The sequence below is a fragment of the Benincasa hispida genome, chromosome 10 (assembly GCF_009727055.1).
Source record: "Benincasa hispida cultivar B227 chromosome 10, ASM972705v1, whole genome shotgun sequence".
Lineage (NCBI taxonomy): Eukaryota > Viridiplantae > Streptophyta > Magnoliopsida > Cucurbitales > Cucurbitaceae > Benincasa > Benincasa hispida.
In genome coordinates this window covers 5,838,398-5,860,571 of record NC_052358.1, presented here as the reverse complement: position 1 = coordinate 5,860,571, position 22,174 = coordinate 5,838,398, and the positions used below count along the sequence as shown (strand labels likewise).

The 22,174-nt window shown below is 31.3% G+C and overlaps 1 protein-coding gene across 1 annotated transcript; it reads left to right on the top strand.

Annotated features, from left to right (window-relative positions):
* Window positions 1-3,730: 3,730 nt before the first annotated feature.
* LOC120088838 (protein LATERAL ROOT PRIMORDIUM 1-like) lies at window positions 3,731-6,090 on the top strand. The gene is made up of 2 exons (XM_039046282.1): window positions 3,731-5,427; window positions 5,514-6,090. The coding sequence occupies exons 1-2, from the start codon at window positions 4,668-4,670 to the stop codon at window positions 5,870-5,872; spliced, it is 1,119 nt and encodes a 372-aa protein (XP_038902210.1). The 5' UTR covers window positions 3,731-4,667; the 3' UTR covers window positions 5,873-6,090.
* The last annotated feature ends 16,084 nt before the right edge of the window (window positions 6,091-22,174 follow it).

Sequence of the window (22,174 nt, the reverse complement as noted above, 5' to 3'; positions counted from 1 at the left end):
TAAAATTTTAAAAATTTAATTGAAACAATTATATGTTTGCATTATATTTTTCGAATTAGATCCGGATGAAGGTGTAAATTGGTAAAATTTCAAAATTTTAAGGTTTAAACTAACACAACGGGTATAAATGAGTATTTTTCTCACAAATTTAGATAATTGCAAACGGAATACTATCCATTTAGTTGCACACGTGACGTGGATACTAGAGATGTCCAATTTTCCTCCCGAACGGGGCAGGGATTCCCTGATTAGGCGGGGAATGGGAGAAAAAAATTATCTCTGAGCTAAACGGAGACGGGGACTGGGACGGGAAATACATTCCCCGTCCCTGGCCCAATTAGCTTTTACATATTTATTTAGTATAATTATCTAATATTATGTTGTTATTATTATTATATAAATATTACATTTAAATTTCAAATTGATTATTTATTGAGAAAGATAATGAATACGTTTAAATTGAATGTGTTATATTTAGATTATATACGTGAATAATTTGATTTGTATTTATTTATTTATACTAAAAAAAAATAATTAAAAAAAAAGTAACGGGGAAAAATTTCCCCCAGGGAACTCGATCCCCGTGAATTCCCGTGGGAGTCCCCACCCCGATCCCCGTGGAGAATTTCACGGGGATTGGTAATGAAATAGGGAGCGGGGACGGGGATGTGGAATGACATCCTCGATCCCGCCCCGTCCCGTGAACATCTCTAATGGATACGATATATAAATCATCGCATTACTTTAAATTGGATATATTCTTGAATTTCTAGTCATATAAATATGAGTTGTTTTTTATATATAGAAAATTGCTTTAAAGTATTTTTTAAATATAACAACATTTTCTAATTTATTAATGATAATTATCAATCACTCTCACTTACATATGTTTATCCGTATTTATCACTCTCTGCCATTAATAGGCAGTAACATGACATATTTGAAAATAACTCTAGTAATTTTATCATTTAAAATAATTACTCTACGAACATTCTTCAATTTTAGTACAAAATGTTAAATTACTTAAAACGATATTGCCACACGAAATTAATAAAGTAGTGAAAATAAAGTCAAAACAAACCAATACCAAAACAATCCCAAACCCTTAAGACAAACTAAATTAAAACAACATTTAATAGAACCAAAAAAATCAAAGTCTACGAAAGTAACATAGCACGAGACATAAAAATATTAATGTGATGTAGCCTTATTAAATAAGTTTAGATTGAGTCGACACGATATTACAACAATTTAATAGACAAATTACATTAACATTCAAGCACTTGATAGAATACAATCAAAATCTTGAACTAAAAAAAAAGTTATAGAAATAAAAACTTACCACCAGATATCACATCTCTACACTTTATAAACAAAACTCATAATCTAAACCATTTTCTTAGTCGAACGAATTAAATATTGTATTTTAAAACTTGCTTGAAATAATTTTTGATGGATTTAAAAAATATATTTTTTAAAATACTCATAACATCGTTTCAACTCGATTTTTTTTCTTTTCTAATAGTAGAATAATTTCCAATTCAATTTTTATTTCTCACCATAAAATAAAGATGAACACAATTCAATTGATATAAAATCTGTAATGTGAAAAAAAAATTAGATGTTCGACATTCTATCCTGTATATTTTCTAGAAAAAAAAGGACAAATATCAATTTATAATTTTGAACTTTGAAGTTGTATCAATTTAAATTATAAACTAATAATTGTATAAATTTAAACAATGTACTTTGTAGTTGTATCAGTTTAAACCCAAAACTAAACATTGCATCAATTTAAACCTTAAACTTTCACAAGTATATTAATTTAACACCATTAACTTTCATAAGTGTATCCAAACAACAAAACATAATGAAAAGTTTAAATCGATACATTTATAGAAGTTTTTAAATTGACACACTTATGTAAATTAAGAGTTGAAATTGATACAATTCTTAATATGTGATTTAAATTGATATATTTATGTTCTAAATAAATAAAATTATTAATTTAAGATTTAAATGGATCTAATTATTATTTTCGAAAAAAAAAAAAAGTGCAAGTAGTGTGAAAAAGGACTCGAAGAAGAAAGGGTGATCTCTATACGTTGCTTCAAATCTTATTTCAAAAGATTAAAAAGAGAGAGAGAGGTGGATTAGTTAAAAATAATATAAAATAAAATAAAAATAATAATAAAAAAAGAAGGTAGAGATAATAGAAAAAAATATTGAAGGGTTTCCGACAAATAATACAATCCAATCAATGGACAAAGCAGAAGGATTTGGGATGACTTTAGCCGCTCTTCTGACTACTCATACTCACACTTCCTTTTCTTTATCTCTCTTTAATTCTTCATCTCTCTGTGTTCCATTACCACAACCGGAGAAGAAGGAGCGTGACAACCACGCGATTTCGGATTTTCAAATATATAAAAAATGAGAAACTTTTTACACTCAATTATCAAAATTTAATTTTATTTCATCAATCATAGAAATTCATATAACTCTATCTTTGATATTTGAAAATCTATCAATACTTTTTTGCTATTTTTATAAATAATTTTATATTTTTTTCTATATGTAAAAATTTTCTACAATACACTGCATGTGAGTTTAAAATTAAACATATAACCTCTATTTTGCAAAAAAATTTAAAAAAGTATTTCTAATATATTTATTGAATTATTTTAAAAAATCGAGTTAAACTTTGAGAGTGAAAAAAGGAGTAGATTTTAAGTGAATGTTAGAAATGGTTAAAATCACTTTAAAATACGTATTTAATTATTAAAGTTAATTCAATATATATGTATTTTCATGTATATTTTGAAAAATGATAAAAATGATTTTCAATCCTAAGGAAAAAAAACATGGATTTAATTTTGGAATTTGACTTGGGATTTAAATATGTCTACGAAAAAGTGGTGAAGGAGCCTACATAATTTAAAAAAACAGAAATGAAAATAATGAAAATAATTATAAAATAAAACCTCAATTGTTTTTTTTTTGTTTTAAATTTTAAATGTTGATTGTACATCTTAGAGAACCATTATAAACATGTCATTGACAATAATTAGAGAACAAAATAAATAATTTGAATAAGCCACTTCAACTGAGTTGATTGTTTTGAACATATGAAAAAGAAATAGTAAAAATACCTCATGTTCAATACAACAATAATTTAAACTTCCCACCTCTAAATCAAAAAATATATTTTAGGTTAGATAAATTTAGCTTTCATAATTAAAAAAAATTTCAAATTTAGTTATTATAATTTATAATTAGAATTTAGCGTCGATAAAATTCTCATAAATAAATTTTTACAATAAAATCTATAATAACCATTCATGAAATTTTTATCTAACTATAAAAATTAAATTCGGACTTTTAAGATAATAATAATAAATTTTAAATTTTACTAAATTATAATAAGAGATTTTAAAAAATAGATAAATAAAGGAAACTATTTACATAAAATAATAAAATTTAATCATTTTAAACTTCATTAATTTTTATCACTACTAGATATCGATATACTTCTCTTATAGAAAGACGATGATAGAAGTTTATCAATAATTTTTTTTTATTAACACGTAAATAGTTTGACATTTTTCTTCGAAAAATTTATGGGCAAGTGTTTAAATCGTTCTCCCTCTACAATTGTGAGTGTTATTATTGGAGAGAGAGAGAGAGAGAGGGCAAATAGAAACCCCACCCTCAGTTTCTCTGTCTAGGAAACATATTAAGGAGAGTGAAAAAAAGGGTTGCTAGTGAGAGAGAGAAGATTTTTTTTTTTCTTTAAAAAAATAATAATAAAAAAAGAAGTGAAAGAAGAAGAGAAGAAATGGAAGGTGGAGAAGAAAGGAAGATGATAAAATGAAAAATGAGAGAGAAACAAACAAACTCTCCTTTCTGTAAAATTCTCTCTCCATAAAACTCCACTTTCTTTTCTTCTTTCCTCTGCTTCCACCAAAAAGCCAAAGTTTGTGACAGTAATCAGTCACCAACAGAAGCTGAAGCCGAAGAAGCAGAAGCAGAAGCAGTAGCAGCAGCAACAACAGCAGCAGAAGCAGAAGCAGAAGCAGAAGCAGTATCATTTCTTCTGCACTTTATTACGAAACAGAACCAAGATTATAAAAACCCCCCACCAAGAACAACAAGAACAACAACAACAACAACAACCAAAGACCAAACCCCAAATTTCTTCTAATTTTCCCTTTATTTTTTTTTTAAATTTTTATTTTCAAAAAAAAGAAAAGAAAAGAAAAGAAAAGAAAAGAAATCTTCCCTCTTCTTCCCTCCCTTTTTCTGTCTACAAAATCTCTCTGCTAGAAATTCAGAGAGACCCCACTTCCCATATAACGCCTACATAGATTGAGTTCCACGATCCAAAATCTTTTTCTCTTCAATCCCCTCATTTTCCCATTTTCTCTAATCTTTTTTATTAATATATGTTTTTTTTATATAATTTTTATATAATTTTTTGTTTTTCCATATTTTAACCCCACCCGCCTTCAGTTGTGGCTACTACAAGGAGGTTACCTTCTGATTCCGGCGCATTCGCAGACTGGGCGGCTCCTTCTTCCTCCGCCGCCCGTGCTGCACCTGATGATCTCTCTCTCGGCTTCAATGCTGGTCCCTCCGCCGCACCCCCTCCCGGACCTCCCGTCTCCATGTGGTCCGCCGCCGCCGCTCAGAGGTCTCTCAATTACGGCCTTGGATCGGAGATGGGAATGGTCGGCCTCCGAGATGTATACGTCGTTGCTCCAGCTTCCTCTTTTAACCCGAATCCTCACCAACACGATGCTAATCTCATGTCCGATCCTCATTCGCTCGCTGTTTCCAACCCCGCCACCGCTCTCGGCGTTGGTGTAGGCGTCGGGGTTATTCCGCTACTTACCGCCGGTCCCTGCCTTGGAGTTGAGGAGGAGAATCTCTTGAGTAATCGGAGTAGTAGCAGAGGTGGAGGGATTCAGTTATGGCAGCAAAATCAACAATCGACGCAACATTATTTGAAGAAAACCCCGTCGGCTTCTCTCGATCATCACCTTCATAATGCCTCCGGTGCTAATAATGACTTAATCGGTGGTGGAATTGGCGTTTCCGGCGGTTTGGCTTCTTCGTCTTCGGCGACAACCACGTGCCAGGACTGTGGGAATCAAGCGAAGAAAGATTGTAGCCATAGACGCTGCAGAACTTGCTGTCGAAGCCGAGGGTTCGATTGCGCTACTCACGTGAAGAGCACGTGGGTTCCTGCTGCGCGACGGAGAGAGCGGCAACTTATGACTGTTACTGCTACCTTCGCCGCTGGCTCCTCCGGTTCTACCTCCGGCGCTAAGAAACCGAGGCTTATAGCCTCACAAACGACTTCTCATACTTCCACTTCCAACACCACTCCTCCGAGAAGCCTCGATACGAGCTCCAGTCATCAAGGTAAGAAATTTTTCTCCGGAATTTAGGGTTTCTTTCTTCATTTTCAGTGGTTTTTTTAATTTAATTATTTAAAATTTCAAATTCAGATGCTGGATTTAAAGAGACGCTACCGGGGCAAGTACGTGCACCGGCGGTTTTCAAGTGCGTGAGAGTGACGGCGGTGGAAGACGGCGACGATGAGTACGCGTATCAAGCAGTGGTTAAAATTGGGGGTCATGTTTTCAAAGGATTATTGTACGATCAAGGCGTTGAAGCCGGAGATGCGTTTCCTAATGTATCGGAATTACATTTGGGCGACGGCGGTAGTGGAGGCAGAAATAATCGGAATGGTTCGTCTTCTTCTCCGCTTGTCGATCCATCGGATGTTTACAATGCGGCCGCCTCTGGCGGCGGTGGCGTTCCGGGTTTTCTCGGTGGTCCAAATTATGGTAATCAAATTAGCTGATATATTTTATTCTGATTTTCGACGGTTTCAAGGTTCTACCCCAAATCAATGGAACCAAAAGATCTGCAACTGTGTAATGACTAACCAATCTTTTCTTAAAAATCCATTTTATTTATGTATCATCTCATCTTATTGTGTATATCTAATTCCTTTCCGCTCTGATCTTGCAACTTTCATCATTGATTGAGATATTTAATCCACTTTCTCTTGCTAAACTATCCATTTTTCACTTGATTAACCCATAATTTTGATTTTAATTTCACTAATTCCAGATGGGATAAAAGAAAATTTAATGATGATTTGATTAGTATTACCTGCATGCTCCTTGGTTTTTATATTTTGCCTCTTATTCTTTTCTTGATTTATAAATCTTCTTCTCTAGGCTAAATCTACAATATTTGTGGATTATTTTATTAGAAAAATCAGCTGATAATCATAGGGATGTGAGCCATCTTATCACTTGTATCCATATTTGTCTTGTGTGCGCTCACTGTTCACTCATGTGTCTAACAATTTCTTGTTTTTCAAAGCAATCCTAATTTAAAATATCTGCCTCATTTTCTTTTCTTTTACTAGTAATAGTTTAATCATATGTGTGTGTTTTTTGATTGGTATGGAAACATATTCCTAACCGGTTGGCATTTTTCTATTTGGTCGGTTTGGTATATAGTTTGGTTCTTTAGGATTGTGTGCTAGAGTTCATGAGATCTGCAAATGCTGAATTCCATTGTTAGGTGATGGATTTAGTCTTTTGTTTTGAAAGGCTGCTGAGGTGTCACAATCATAATCTGTTTGAGAAAATGAGAACATTGAAAATGATGTCTTTTCCCCCTTCACTGTTCCACTTCTTTTAGTCCACTAACATGTCATGTTCATTCTTGCTTATGTTCTATTTTGTTGTGTCCAATTTTTATATATCCAATGAAAATCTTTATGGTCTAGCTGTTAATCTTTCTTCGTATCGGGCATCGAGTTTGTGATTATAATATGTGGGTTATAATAGTTTGTAGGTTACGATAGTCTCTGTTTAGAGTGTAAGTTATTTTAGTTTGAGTTATAATAGTTTATGTTTGTGTTGTAGACTATTTTAGTTTGGCATTTTTTTTTAGTATGGATGTTCATTTTTCTTGCTTGATTATGAGACAATTTCGAATTTTTACTTTTACTAGATCAATTGTCTAAATAAGTTTTTATCTGTGTTGTTTGAATTGGTCCTTTACCTCATTGCAGATCAACCTAAGATTTTAAACTATTGTCTTTATTATTTCACGTATATATTTAATACACCATGCTGTGTTTTTATTGTTGACATTTTGGCGTCCATTTTGTCTGTTGTTAATAGGGCAACAGTCCTTTGAAATGGTGAGTAAGCCTTTTTTGTTTCTCAAATAAAATATTAAAAAATATCCATTGTTGTATGTCATTCTTGACCTAATTCATTTATTATTCAAAAGTGGCCTTCACATTGAATGTTTGCATTTTGCTTGTTATTAATGCAAAGGAGTGGATAGATTTTCTCCTTGAATTTCTTAAGTATTTTCTCATTGTTGGTACCTTTTGGAACAATCTTTACATTTCCCAGATCTGCACATTCAGATTGTTCTGTCTGTATTTGAGCATAGAGATGCCACTTCCAGCTTATAAGGGATTTAAGAAGCTTAATTTTCAATGCTCCTTAAGCAAAGATAAGTATATGGATTAATTATTAAATTAATGTTTTTTCTATTTTTGTTTTTGTTTATTTTGGAGTTATTGAAAGTTGATCGCATATTTTAATGATCGGTTCCAACTGTGATTTCTATTTTTTTCGTTTATGCATAAAATAGTGGCATTATTTTCCTGAATTTCTGGTTTCAACCTTTGATTATCTGTGGTACCTGATTGGATATGATATGGGCATGGGCCGACCAAATATCCTTTTAGAAGTATAGAAGAATTAATATCGATAAGACCTTATAAAATCTTCCTTCATTTTTTTTTGTTGACCGACTCATTTATTGGCCTCTTCCCTTTACTTTTCTATTTTCATTTCATTGTGTAATTATTGCCTTCTTGCTTCCATTTATTGTATTCGGTGTTTCCCAGTTCAGCTTGTCTGAATATTTCACCCATTCAATGGAGAGTAAGCCTTTTTGTGTACAAGTGCTTGTTTTTGTTCTTTTCTTCACTCATTTTCCCGTGTTTTCATATATTCTCTTGACTTGAATCTAGGGAGCCAAGCAGTTTCACAACATGCTCATATTATACATCAATTTACTTCTCATCTTTTCATGTATAATTTGAAAGGAAATAGGTATATTCTCTAGTGAAGTGAATACACTCTCTTACTCGGTACAATACTTGTTGATCGTAAACATCAGCACATCAAGTGTTTCCATCATTTGTGTTATTTTTATTTTGCAAGTATTATCTGTCAATTTGTTTGATGATTGATATAAAAACAGGATGGAAATGACCTTTTCCATGTTTGTTTGTCTTTGTGATGGTGTGTTTGAGATTTGTTTTGTATGATATTCGATATTCTTTATGATCTGACGAAGTTGAATGCCGTTTCTCTCGGATTCGATATAAACTTTTATGCTTCTTTACCAATTCAATGAGCTCCTTTTATCAGTGTTTTGTGATTTTATGTATGTTCTGAGATCTTCTGTCATGTTTATAATGGAAGAATTAGGTTTATACTTGTGTTTCCTTCAAGTGGGTGGAAGGAGTGAGTACTGCTTGAATTTTGATTGAAACAACAAAATCTTTTCCTCTTCAGATCAGCTTTGTGAATGGCTTTAAAAAGAAGAAAACAAAAGGACCCATCTTCAGTTCCCAGTTCTTTTTCCATTTTACTTTTCTGATTGCCTCTATTTTGAGTGCAAAATCGACGCATTGCTAGGCTTGTGTTTCCATATTAAGCCAAAGATTCTTTTGTATTATTATACCCCACTTTCTACTTCTAGGGTTTTAGGGTTTTAATTGTGTCGAGTTAATCGAATCAGTTTTGATGGTGTGAAAATAGTGAGTCGTTTTATGAGCGATCGTGTTAGACATACATAAACTAATAATCTTATATTTGTGAAGTGGAAGGCAAATTATTAAATTAATCAAGACTTGAAATCTATATTTGCCTTTAAGAATATGGTTTTTAAGGATTCGTTTGCACGTTGAATGGTTGATGTTGCATCTAAATGCTAATGGAGTTTGTTTGCATGTGAGCTTTGTATTAACTTTTAAATTAGTATACCAATCTTTTTCTGTAGCTGAATAGACAGGTTACTATTTTAGTTTGTTGTTAAATCCAACTTTCTATAGTTTCCCATGATAGTAATTATACAGATTTCATTTGGTAATTATTTGGTCTTCTATTTTTATTTTTAGAAACTAAACCGATAAACACTACTTTTATCTTTAAATTTCTTTTTTTAGTTATCTATTTTCTACCAATGGTTTTAAAAGTCAAGTCAAATTTTGAAAAAAAAAAAAAAAATAGTTTTTTAAAATCTGTTTTTGTTTTTGAAATTTGGTTAAGAATTCATCAATTGTAATTCTGAAAGATGAGGCCATTGTAAGAAACAGGGTATGAAATATGCTTAATTTAATAAAAAATAAAAAAAACAAAAAGCGAAATGGTTATCAAACGCAGCTTTGATTTTTGATTTTTGATTTTTGAAATTTAAACCTATAGATGTTATGTCTATCTCTAAATTTGTTCATTTGTTCATTTTTAATTTTTACCAATTGTTTAAAAAACAAGTTATGTTTTAAAAACTAAAAAGTAGTCTTTCAAAACTTATTTTTGATTTTGAACTTTGGCGAATAATGTAATCATTATACTTAAGAAATATGTAAATCATTATAGAAATGAGGAAAAAATATGCTTAATATTTTAAACCCAAAAAACAAAAAAATGAAATGGTTGCCAACTTTAGTATTCCTTTTTTTATATTTTGAGGCTTAACCTGTAAATACTAATCTTGCATTCTTTTTTTGGTCTTTTAAGAATGTTTTCACAATCAATGTACATTTTAGCAAAACTTTGGAAAGTTTATAAACATTTGTTTTTGTTATTGTAAATTTGTTATAGAAGTTCAACTGTTTACATTCTGTAGAAGAAAATTGTTAAGAAAATGAAAACCGAAACACAATTTTCGAAAAGCAAATGGAATAAACTAAGTTCTCTCTTGATTAATATTTTGTATTTTTAAAATTGTGTTTGTTTTCTCATTTCTACTAATATTTTTTTTTTTAGTTTTCAAAATTTCATTTTGTTTTTGTTTAAAACAGTGGCGATAAAGTGTTAAAAAATAAATAGGAACAATGACGGTAACTTAAATTTTCTATATATATATATAAAAGAACGATAGTTATTAAACCAGACATATAGTTATGAGACTATGGATGTAAATAGTGGTTTGTTTCGAGTACAAAGGTGTGGGGAACTTAAACCAAAAATTATTAGATTTGTCTTGTCCTCACTTATAAAATTTTGATCATAAAATTCGGGAAAACAACAAATAAATTATCATGCATATTGTTGAAGCAGCCACTTCTAACTTCAACATACATGAGAAATCATCCAAAACTATTAAACAATTTAATTATTTTTAGTAAATATATAAAATAGAGTATTATTCAGTTAGAAGAAGAAGTTGCATATAAAATGTAAAATTTCAAATCGATCCAGATTAAATTACCAAATGAAAGACGGTGGTTGTACTTCCTAGGTTACAGTTCTTCTCTTTTGATCCGATCCGATCCATCTCTCTCTCTAATCAATCCCTACAGGTTGGTTCTATATCTTCCACATTTCCCCGATTCTATAATCTTCTCTTCAGATCCAGTCCTCGTCGCCGTCGAACAGCCGATTGCAGTTCATTTGGTTTCAATTTTTCCGGAACCACCGCCTGATTGTCATTTCGATCGCGAACAGTTACCGCTTTCGATCTCTCCGGCGAGGATTTCAGGTACGCTTTCTCGTATAGTTTAGCAACAAGTACTTTCGTTTAGCGATCGATTCGAGACGTTTTTGCAGTTATTTTGGAACTGATTCGAGAAAATTAGGGAAAGGAAAAATTGTGAAAATGAAGTTTAATTGGAAAAGGAAAAGTTAGGTTTGAGTTGAAGTAAAGTAGGAGTTTGAGACTCAGAGCCTAAAACTTGTCTGTCTGTCTGTTTGTTTATTGGAATGGCATTGTCATCAAATCTGGCTCTGAGCAAGAGAATCTTCACTGCTTCCTTCACTTTAATTCATCGCCTGCACGCTACCACCACTTTTTTTTTTTTTTTTTTTTTTTCCCCCCTTCCTATTTTCAATTTATATTTATGAAAATTCAAATTTTACCCTACATGCATGATGCATCCATAAAAAGTTATATGAATAAATAATGTTATTTTAAAGACTGCCAATCAATATTGCAGTTATTGGAGGCAAAGGTATTAAAGGTCTGATAATACAAATGTTCATATATTATTAGAAAAATAATTTAAAAAAAGAACAAAAGCAACCCCAAAATCTTATTAATATGAATTGAATATATGAAAAAAGTTTAGATATTACTTTGGCCTATCTACACTAATTGTTTTAAAATTTCAAAATATTTATTTTAATCTTTTATATATATATATATATATATATATATTGCTCTTATTTGTTTTATTTTATGTACTGGTGATCGAAATGGAAAAAATTGAATAAGTATAGTAAGTTTTTAAAATAATTAGTGAAATATTGTAATTTTGGTGATTTGATTAGAGATGATGTAAGTAGTTTTAATGAGCAAGTATTGAACACTAGATCAAATTATTTTTATTTTTATTTTTTCTTTAAAAAAACTTAATCGAGTGTTGAACACTTGATCAAGTTATATTATTATCTTTTGTTTTTTCAACGATGGTTTTTTTAATAATGTTTTTCCTTTCGTCTTTAATTGAGAAAACATATCTATTTTTTAATTTATTTTTATACTCTTCCCTTTTCATTTCCTTTTTCTAATAAGAAAAACATAATTTATAGAAACGTGTCCTTGTATTTCTTAATAATAAGAAAATTTTGTTGTCTCATCCTTTTAAGGGTTCTAGCTTTAAGAGACATAATAAAAAAAAATACAAAATTCTTAATACTTTTTTCTTCTAGATTTCGACTATTGTTCATAATTAAAAAATAGTTAAATGTAAAATAAAATGTCCATATCAATGCAATAATTTAATGTTTTTCATTCATTAAAAAATGGTTAATAAAAAAATCAATGTGTCCCATAAGGCAGACATCGTCAATTTCGAGCTGGTTGTCATTGTCGACTTTGAACTCTAGGTTTCAATGGTTCCTCATGATTCTTTCGTTCCTCTTGGTCCCCTACAGACATTTCATAATATAAATATTCGTTATGTTCTACATAGTTGCGCCCACGTCCATGCATGTATGAAGACGATGGACCGACTTTTGAACCAAATGATGACATTATCAACATTGGATTAGCTCAACCAATCAAGCTCAGTATTTGCGTCATAGAAGACAATTCTTCCACATTCTCGTCAGCCTCAACGAATTCATCTTCTTCTACTTGAGTACATTCCTTACGCCTAGGAATAGTGGAGATGCAATAGATATATCAAACATATAACATATCTTCTTCATGTAGCTCTCATTATTACTACATATAGTAAGGGCCTGGTTTGGATCATTTGCAACATCACGAAGACTACTATTACTCGATCTCTGTGAATTATAAAATAATTAGACAATATTTAAAATAAATTTAAATTAAAAACCATTCGACAATATTTAATTATGTACCCAGCTACCCACAACTGCTCCTAGATGAATAATGTAGTGCCTTCAAATATTATTATACCAATTGATGTAATCTTGAGTTGCATTCCTATCGAATTGTCCAATTGAAACCCTTATTGCAATTAACTTCCTATGATAGTGTCAACGCAATAGCAAATGTGCAATTTTTTTCAGACCAATTTGCAATTCTCAGGTCGATGTGATGCATTAAGGGTTCCGTATTGCAATCTGATAGGACATTCTGTTGGAAACCAAATTATTTTATCACCCTATCAGGAAGATGCCACTCACCAATATTGGAAAAAAAAAATAGGGTGGATCTAAAATAGAATACAATGTCAAGTACGATGTTTCGAAAAATATATATGACAAGTGGGCAACATGAAAGCAAATAGAAAAATAACAACACAAAGATTGGTCACACAGTTCGGCATAAAAACACCTAAATGTGGGGGGAGGCAGTATGTCCGGTGGAACGAAACTTCACTATAAAGAGTTTAACAATTACAATGAAATTACTTATTTGTAGACTACCTCTTTAGTGGCTCATGTACAACTTTCTCTTCAGTTTCAACTTAGGCTTCCCCTAAGTTTGAGCTCACCTCACTTCCACAATAATGCTTCTTCAAACTTTGTATGAGATTTCCTCAATACAACATACTTAGACTCCCTCTAAGAGTGAGATTCTCTCACATTGATTATATTTAGGCTCTCCCTAAATATGAGTTTTCATCATCTCCAACGTACTTAGGCTTCCCCTAAATACAATATCAAATAAAACTCCTCCTGACTACAATGATCGTCGAACCAAAAAGGTCTACCCAACAAATACAATTATTTTCAATAACAATATATGGAAGTTAAGGCTTAGACAAACCCTAAGCTTAAACCTCTCAATACACACTTTTCTAATTAGGCGGCTAATGTTAAAAATGAATAAGATTATAATATAAATAAGGCTAGCTATAAAAATATATTTTTTAAGTGAATAAATATTCTCTACAAGGAAAATAAGGAAGGCAAATATAGAAATTTGCAGATCACGCAGACAGGTATGGAAAAGATATTATGCAGAATTTACTGCCATACATGTATCAATGTTTATCACAATATCTTTGACATGTTGCACAACATATTGCTGAACTTTTGTATGTAATAAAATGAGCTAAGCACACTGTAATCTTATGATAATATCAGCCAATCACAATGCAGAAACAATCTCCCAATTTGGCTATTTTTTAATGCAAAACAAACCAATCACACGACAATCGAAGCAAACCAACCAGACTAGAGCAACACACACATAGCCACAAACCATCAGAATGGTGTTAAACCAAACTTTAGCAACTAAGCCTACTTAGCACAGTAGCAAACATAAAGAGAAATAGAGATAGCTCCATCCAAGATAATAATATCATCAACAGGAAAAATATCCTCATCTACTAGTAGAGGTATGCCCTGGACGATGATAGGCACAAGATCTCGTGAAGCAGATTGACACCAACATAAGTAACGTTGAGATTGACGATGCTTACGAAAACCCCTAGAGAGTCTATCTCTTTCACATAAACTTTTGTAAAACAAGTTGCACAAAAGTATGTGGCCTACCCTTAATCCAAAAGCAAGACACCTCTAAATTTAGCACACAAAAGGAAGGTTTTACATCAGATACGACAAGAACAAGATAAATAAGGAAAGAAATCCGCCAAAATAACAAAATAAGGAAAGAAAAACTAGAAAAAAAATCCGCCCATTAAGCCGGAGAATAAAAATCCGACAATATAAATAACGAAATATTATCTGCCAATCAAACCACAGTAACTCATACCAAACAAACCAAAACAAAAACATATCACGATCTCAAATCTCACGGTCGCAACCTACCCGTTCTTTCCCTTTTTTCATGAAGAAAATCAGTCAATAGAAGGGGGTTTAAATGACAACACATCATCAGAGGATGTCTCGCTAATGATAGGTCCAACACCGATAGCAATAGAATCAACATCTTCAGCATGAACATGATCAGTAGTAGGAATATTAGATACACTAACTTCTTTAAGCTCCTTAGAGCCTAAATTTCCAATGACCAAATCGAAACAATTTTATTGATAATAAAATCAACACCAACCTTTTCTACAATTGATTCATTATAGTCACAAACATTCAACTCTAAAATATCTTCATACATATTCACCTTCCATTAGAAAATAATGGATTGAGAATAATAGGATTAATATTACAAAGAATATATTCCTCAGAGATAACATCTTTAGGTACATAATTATTCTTCTACGAATGATGAAAGCTATCCATAGGACTTCAGTCATCAATGTCCTCAATTTTTATCATCTTCTTCTTACTAAAGGCAATCAAAGAAATATCATCATTATAAATATTCTCCTCAGTGCTCTCCAGAATATTAGAACTAATTTTTTTTAATGTCGTCAAACACGCGCTCAACTTCAGCAACATTTTCTTTTTCAAAAATTTCAAGTTTCTTCTCAATAACATCGAACATAGGAGAACTAGCTTAAAAAACACCACAAACAGAGCTAGGGTTAGATGCAATAACATTAAGAGTAACAAGATTCTCAAGAATCACAACAGATAAATGAGGCAATCTCAAACCAGGTCATAACCAACACCATCATTTTAAGATAACTCTAACTTAGCAGGATTGTTCAAATTTTCAATGTCAACATAGACTAAGATTGATGCAACAACATTTTAAGGAATATATTCTAAAAGATCATCACTCTTACAAGAAGAAACATTATAAGCACACTTAATCTCAACTGAATCACAAGCCATATTAGCAAAAACAACAAGAACACTACTTTCAAGAACCCTAGTTTCTTCTTCATTGACAACAAACTTATTTATAACATCATGCAGACATATATTTGAGACAAGTATATCAAAATTATCAACAATAACATTTTTATTAGCATCTGAATTACAAGTATTCACAACCATTTTGTCAACTAGACCACTACCAACAATCAAATTCTCAGGCACCCGAAAAATAGAACACCAATTTTCAGTAGCAACACTAGTAGATACATCAGTAGAAGTAATGTCATCCTTTAATACTTTCACATAAATAACTTTGTTAACCTCAGATACACAATTGATGCCAATAGAAATATTATAAAAAACCTTAGAAACAACTCAATCAACAGTTTCTTGGGAAACAAACTTAGTATCAACAGAAGCATTTAATTTAACTTGATAAACAATCAGAGACTTAATATTCTCTATATTTTTAGATGAAATAGCATGCATATGACTTGTATTTTCAACGTTTCTAGTTGGAACAATAGATTCAACAGCAATATCAGGAAACACAAAGACTTTACCCAAAGATTCAACAAGAACAATATTAATAACGTCATCACACCGACAGCCATAGTATGATCAATCCAACTATTAGCAGAAGCAACAATCAAAATATAAGACAACTCAGCATGATTAACAACATGGTTAACATCATCAACAATCTTAATAGACACAAAAAGATCAATATAATTCATAGACTTTATCACAACACTATCGGCATTATCAAAATCTTGGTCACCATTCCCAACCTTAGTTTCTTCAGTAATCACAGTTGACATTTTCCTGCTTATAGAAGTTAACTCAACCCACTTTGATTTTCCTTGATCAAATATCTTTGGTTGCTATAAGAAAATTTTACACAGATCTAAAAATGCCCTGAGGAATTCAAATTGAACTACTGCCACAACTTTCATCTGTTTATTAATATATCCCAGAGAGTAAGTAAGTTCTCTGGCCATACTCATTTTAGGCTCATTCTGCAGAATCTGAAGTTGCATCATCTTGTGAAAATACTCCACCATCTTCTGAGTCATCCTTCTGAAAGCTATGTCATCACAAAAAATTTGAAAAACAATCAACTTTCCTTCTGACTTCCTTAACTCAAGAGCAAGGCAATTCGGAACATGACAATTCGTACGTTTCATCATATAAAGAGTCGTCTCTTTAAGAGTACTAGTCTTGCATTTGACTATTTCACTTTTGTAGGGAGAGACCAAAACTTCATCATTGTGCTTAGGACTACTAAAAACATGATTAACAACATTAGGAGTTCACAAGTAACATTTATCAGATGAGCACGTATCTGACATGATAGTCATATTGTCTTTATTGGTCACCAAACATTTATCTTTTGAGAAGCTTACAGCCAGACCCTGACCCTGGTCACATAGCTGACTTATGCTGATTAAGTTTGTTGTTAACCCTTTTACAAAAATGACATCTTCAAATGTTGGAAGACCAAGGTACAATAGATGTCCTTTTCCTAGTACTTTCCCTTTTGCTCCATCTCAAAAAGTAACATGACCAGAACTACATGGTTGCACATTGGTCATAAATTATTTTCTGCCAGTTATGTGATGATGACATCTGTTATCAAAGTACCAACCTTCTTTTGCTGAGGAACGAAGAAAGGTAAACGCCACTTGACATCGAAACTCATAAGAAGATCCAAACTTCTTAAGTTTCCATTCAAATTTGTTTCTATGTACTGGTTTGATAGGATTGGAAACCATCTAGGTCTTTCTAGAGTAATTCCAAGAAGGCAAATGATTCATTTTCCTTAACAAACAAAAACAGTAAGGACGAATGTGTCCTACTTTTCCACTGTAATAGACAAATACATCTTTGTTTCTCATTGCAATTAGAATGGATGTTGACACATCTTTGGTTTTCGACAAAGGGACTGACATCGAAGAGTCTTGGGCTGGACCAAAAAGATTTAACAAAGATGGTTCACTTTTAAAAAATTGTTTACCCTGCTGCTTGAATCCGATGCCACACTTATCAGAAACCTGCATGCCAGGAGAAGAATCATGTTAAAATCATCAGTGTTTGAGTTTATTATGATAATAGACTTTGATATCTATTCAAGTTCAACTTTTGATGCCTTCAACTTTTTCTCTAGCTTATAGATAGTGATTAACAGATGATGATAATCTTTAATTAATTTTTCCTTTCTCTCTTTCGAATTTTCAAGACTTTAGAGTCCCCCATCTAAAGTTGATAGACTTCTTAAAAATATAATTTTTTAGAGTTAACTGCATTTTGTTATGTTTCCTTTCTTGCCACAGAAATACATTTATTAGAATGATCAATGACATTAGAACGTTCAAGAGAAAGACCTCCTACAAGAGCTCAAATTTCTTCATCAGAGATAATTTTTGACTCGATTTTATCATCTGATAGGGTAGCAGAACATTCTTTATTTTGTCTTTTCAGAAAGTTTGGACATTCATTTTGAAACTGTTCGAACCCATCACATTCTCAACATCTAAATTTTTTCCCTTTGATACCTTGACTATTGCTAATTCCATTGTCATTTCCATCCTTTTTGCCAGAACTTTTGAGATCTTTGGATCAAGGTTACTGCGAATGTTACTAATGTCCTTAACCTGGGAGGACACATAGTTCTATGGGATACTAAATGTCTGTCCCATCGCTTAAAAGATTTGCCAAACCATTTTTCCATAAAGGAAATTGATTCAGCTAGCTTTTCATCATAAAACTTTCATTGTTCACTGATGATCATAAAGAAATTCCCTTGGACTTCTTCTCAGGTTGACCTTCAAGGGACATTTCAAATGTTCGAAGGGATCCAAACAGTTCCTCAAGTTTCATGTTGGTAATATCATGTGCCACTTGAATAGCTGTGACCTTCATATAAAATCTTTTAGGTAAGAAGTGCAGAAATTTTCTATATGCACTGAAAAGTTTAGATTCTGACTTTTGATTGATTTGTTTGAATGCATGATCTGTGCAATTATTTAGGAATTGTTAGTGAATGTTTTTCTCAACCCTTCTTTAATTCATTGGAAATCAAAATCTCTATGCCTAGGCTGCTTTGCTTATGATTATGACTACCACCACATCCACCATTGTTTATTTTAGCGATAGATTAGGAACAAACTCATTGCATACTTAACAAAACAACTCGCGTGACGATAGAAACAATCATTGTTAATACATCAACAAAACACAATCCCTGATTTCGATCTTGAACTCATCATGATTCTAGTTGGTTTTGTACTTGGGTCAAACTAGGTAAAACAATGCATTTGTAAGGTATCACATAGTAATTAATTCATCGCATAACAAGAACGCATCAGCAAGCATATTAGGATGTGTGATCCAGTAATCTTCGTGCGATATAGGTTGAAATTGAGGAGAGTAGCATGCAACGTACGTTGACAGTTTATAGTAGTCATCAATGACATCTTTGTCGTTCATGTTAAATTGTGAGCAAATCGTCATAAAATATGAGCATGAGATGCCAAACACTTGCCACTTGTTACATGAACAGTACTGTTCGGACTCATTTAGCCTTAATATTTGAACTTTCCTCCATTAGCATTGAGGCTATGACGTCCGATTTTCACATGAAATACACCTTCATATGAATCAAATGAATGTACTTCATGTTTACTGGATCTTGCAGCCTTTTTCAAAATTTTTTCATTTGCCTACCTGAATATTTACTCACTTGGTATTACAAATATATCTAAATGAATTGTTGATTACAAAAAAAAAAAATAATAATAAATAAAAAATAAAATTACCGAGTGTGTTTATCCTGGTGCTCCAAAGTAGCTCTTGTTTCTTCTATTCTTTTTTAAAAAATTGTTTACACGTTTATAAAAAAAATTTTGAGAAGGGCATTTATCGGCAATATTTGAACTCCTTTGAGAACTCCATTGATGGACTCTAATAGATTTGTCATCATCCATCCATACTTGAACCCTCCACCACGTGCTTGAGTTCATTACCCAATACCATTTTAAAAAAAAAAAAAAACTCATACAACTCCGATTTATTCTTTTCATGTCCTCAATGACTTTATTAAAGTTGAGAATTTAGAATTGACATCTGGTACGATAAACATAATTCGTTAATGTATTGAATTTGTATTTTTTTATTGAAGTTGCTGACAATATGTTGTAAGCAATATCGATGGTGAAATTTTTTTCTCGTCTAACCTTTTTTTTTTATTCTTTACTGCTAAGATAATGTCAGCATGTCGATCCAAAATTAAACAAAACTCTTCTGCGTAACAATAAAACGACCCTATGAGTCCAAAGATTCCTCATCTACAACGGTAAATGCAAGAGAAAGAAGATGCTCATTTGAATCTACTGATATAACAATTAATAACTTTTCTTGATATTTGCCATATAAGGACCAAATGGCTAACATAAAGAAGGATGGCATGTCCTTCCATAAGCGTTTCCTTTAATCTCCACTCCACACGCGTTACGAGATTGGTCTGCTTGACCATATACAGTCACTTGAACAACAATTTGTATGACTCGTCCCAGTCACGGAACACTTTAGCCATCACTTTTCTTTTGCCTTCCCACACCCTATAGTAAGGACCATGTTATCCAACTTTTATTTTTATGTCGGATTGTAGATCTGCCATGCTGATAGACGATTTTTCACTTACGACATCACAAAACTCTACTACAATCATCGAAGAATCTAACTGCACATGACTTTGACTAAGTTTTGAGTAAAAACATGTATATTGCTCAACATACTTAGTGATCTCAAATAAGCCATGCGATTTTTTCTTCATCACACGAAGTCTCAATTTGTATCCTTTTTCCCACTTTTCACACTGAATTGTCTACGTTGTCAGTGTTGATTCCATGACCTCACATGGTGTGTGAAAATTAATAGCAAAACACTTGACTGCATGTTGTATAATTTCTGTCTTGACAAATCATCCCCTTATACAATCGAGTATTGTCAACAACCACAGGGCCTACAATTGGATCGTGTTCTCGAATGCTATTTATTACATTCATATCTAAATTAGTGAATGTATCTGAAGGTAACTAAAGTTCACAACCATCAAAGTCCAACTCCTCAAATTCATCGTATATTTTTGTTCTAAAATCCATGTATTGATTATTACACATCATATCTTCATCATCATTGAATGGTGCAACTGCAGGTTCAATACATTGAGTCGGGTATTCAAACTGATTAAAGGGTTGTGCTTTGAAATTTATATCCAACTCATCCTACTCATATTAACATATAAATGCATTAAATTCTGGAGCATCGCGATTGAAAACATCAGTTTCATTGCTTGTTCGTTAGGAATAGACCTTAGTGATCCTGATGGTATTAGATTAAGATGTCTATATACTATTTTTAATTGGTTTGCTCTCATATCTACTCAAGTAACATCACTACTCCCACATTGTGGTTGGTCATAATCAACTCCATTAACACCATCAATCACATTACAATTTGTAATCAACATAAATCTCAAACATTTGTCTATCATTTTCTTAAAAGGAGAGGGAAAAAAAAAGGACAAACAATACATTACCAATTATTTTACGTATTATCAAACTTAAATACAAAAAAAGTAAAAAGTAAAAAGTATATAAAAAGTTCACTTAATAGTTTTATATTAAAAACAAACACGAATACTAAAGTTTTTTCACTAAAAACCATAAACATAAAATGCAAAATAATAATAATAATAATAATAAATAAAACTTAAATTACAAATATATTGTACTAAAAAAAACTCTAATACTAAACATTTGTAATAAAAAAAAAACTTTGAACATCAAACTTAAATACTAAAAAAAAATCTCATATTAAAAAAATTCACTCAAATTAATAATTTTATATTAAATAACCAACAAAAATACTAAATTTTTTAAACTATAAACATCAAACTTAAATTAAAATTTTAAATAGTATAATAAATACAAAAAATTAATTCAAATTAGCAATTTTTTATTAAAAACAAACAAAAGAACTAAACTTTTTAAACTAAAAAAAACATTACTGAAAAAAGTGAATATTAAAAATAAAAAAAAAAAAAAAAAAAAAACAACAAGGATACTTCTTTTTATAATAAAAAACTATGAACAAAAAATATAGAGAAAACTCAAACTATATATATATAGTAGTAACAAAATCTAATCCCTAAAACTTTAATATTAAACCAAAAGAACCCTAACCCTAATACTAACAAAATAACTAATATTGCACTAAAAAAATAGCACTAATACTAAAGTTTTTTTTTTTTTAAAAAAAAAAAGCCTATCGTTAAAAATTTTAATATTAGCAAAATCTATTATTATTTACAATGTAAAAGAAAACATTAACCTGGTAGATCTAGGATAATATAAACAAGATTAATAAACTATAGAAAAAAAAAGTTACTAATATCAATGTATAAATATTCTTGAATTCAACGACCATTAAATAAATAAATAAATAAGGACATTAAAATGGTATAACTAGCATAATATAAATATAAAAGAAATATTAAAAACAAAAAACTAGTAAAAAATAAAAGTAAACACACAAATTCAACGATGCTATTTTTTTTTCTCAAAGTGACAATAGTCCTTTCGTTTTTTATTATATATTATCCAAACAACAAAAACTATGAAAAAAGTAGAATAGTATGAGAATATGGATCAATAACTTATTTTTTA

Excerpts from the sequence above, each read along its gene's own strand:
- LOC120088838 (XM_039046282.1), top strand. The coding sequence starts at position 4,668 with ATGTGGTCCGCCGCCGCCGCTCAGAGGTCTCTCAATTACGGCCTTGGA. Across the intron at positions 5,428-5,513 it reads TACGAGCTCCAGTCATCAAG|ATGCTGGATTTAAAGAGACG; the intron begins GTAAGAAATTTT and ends TTTCAAATTCAG.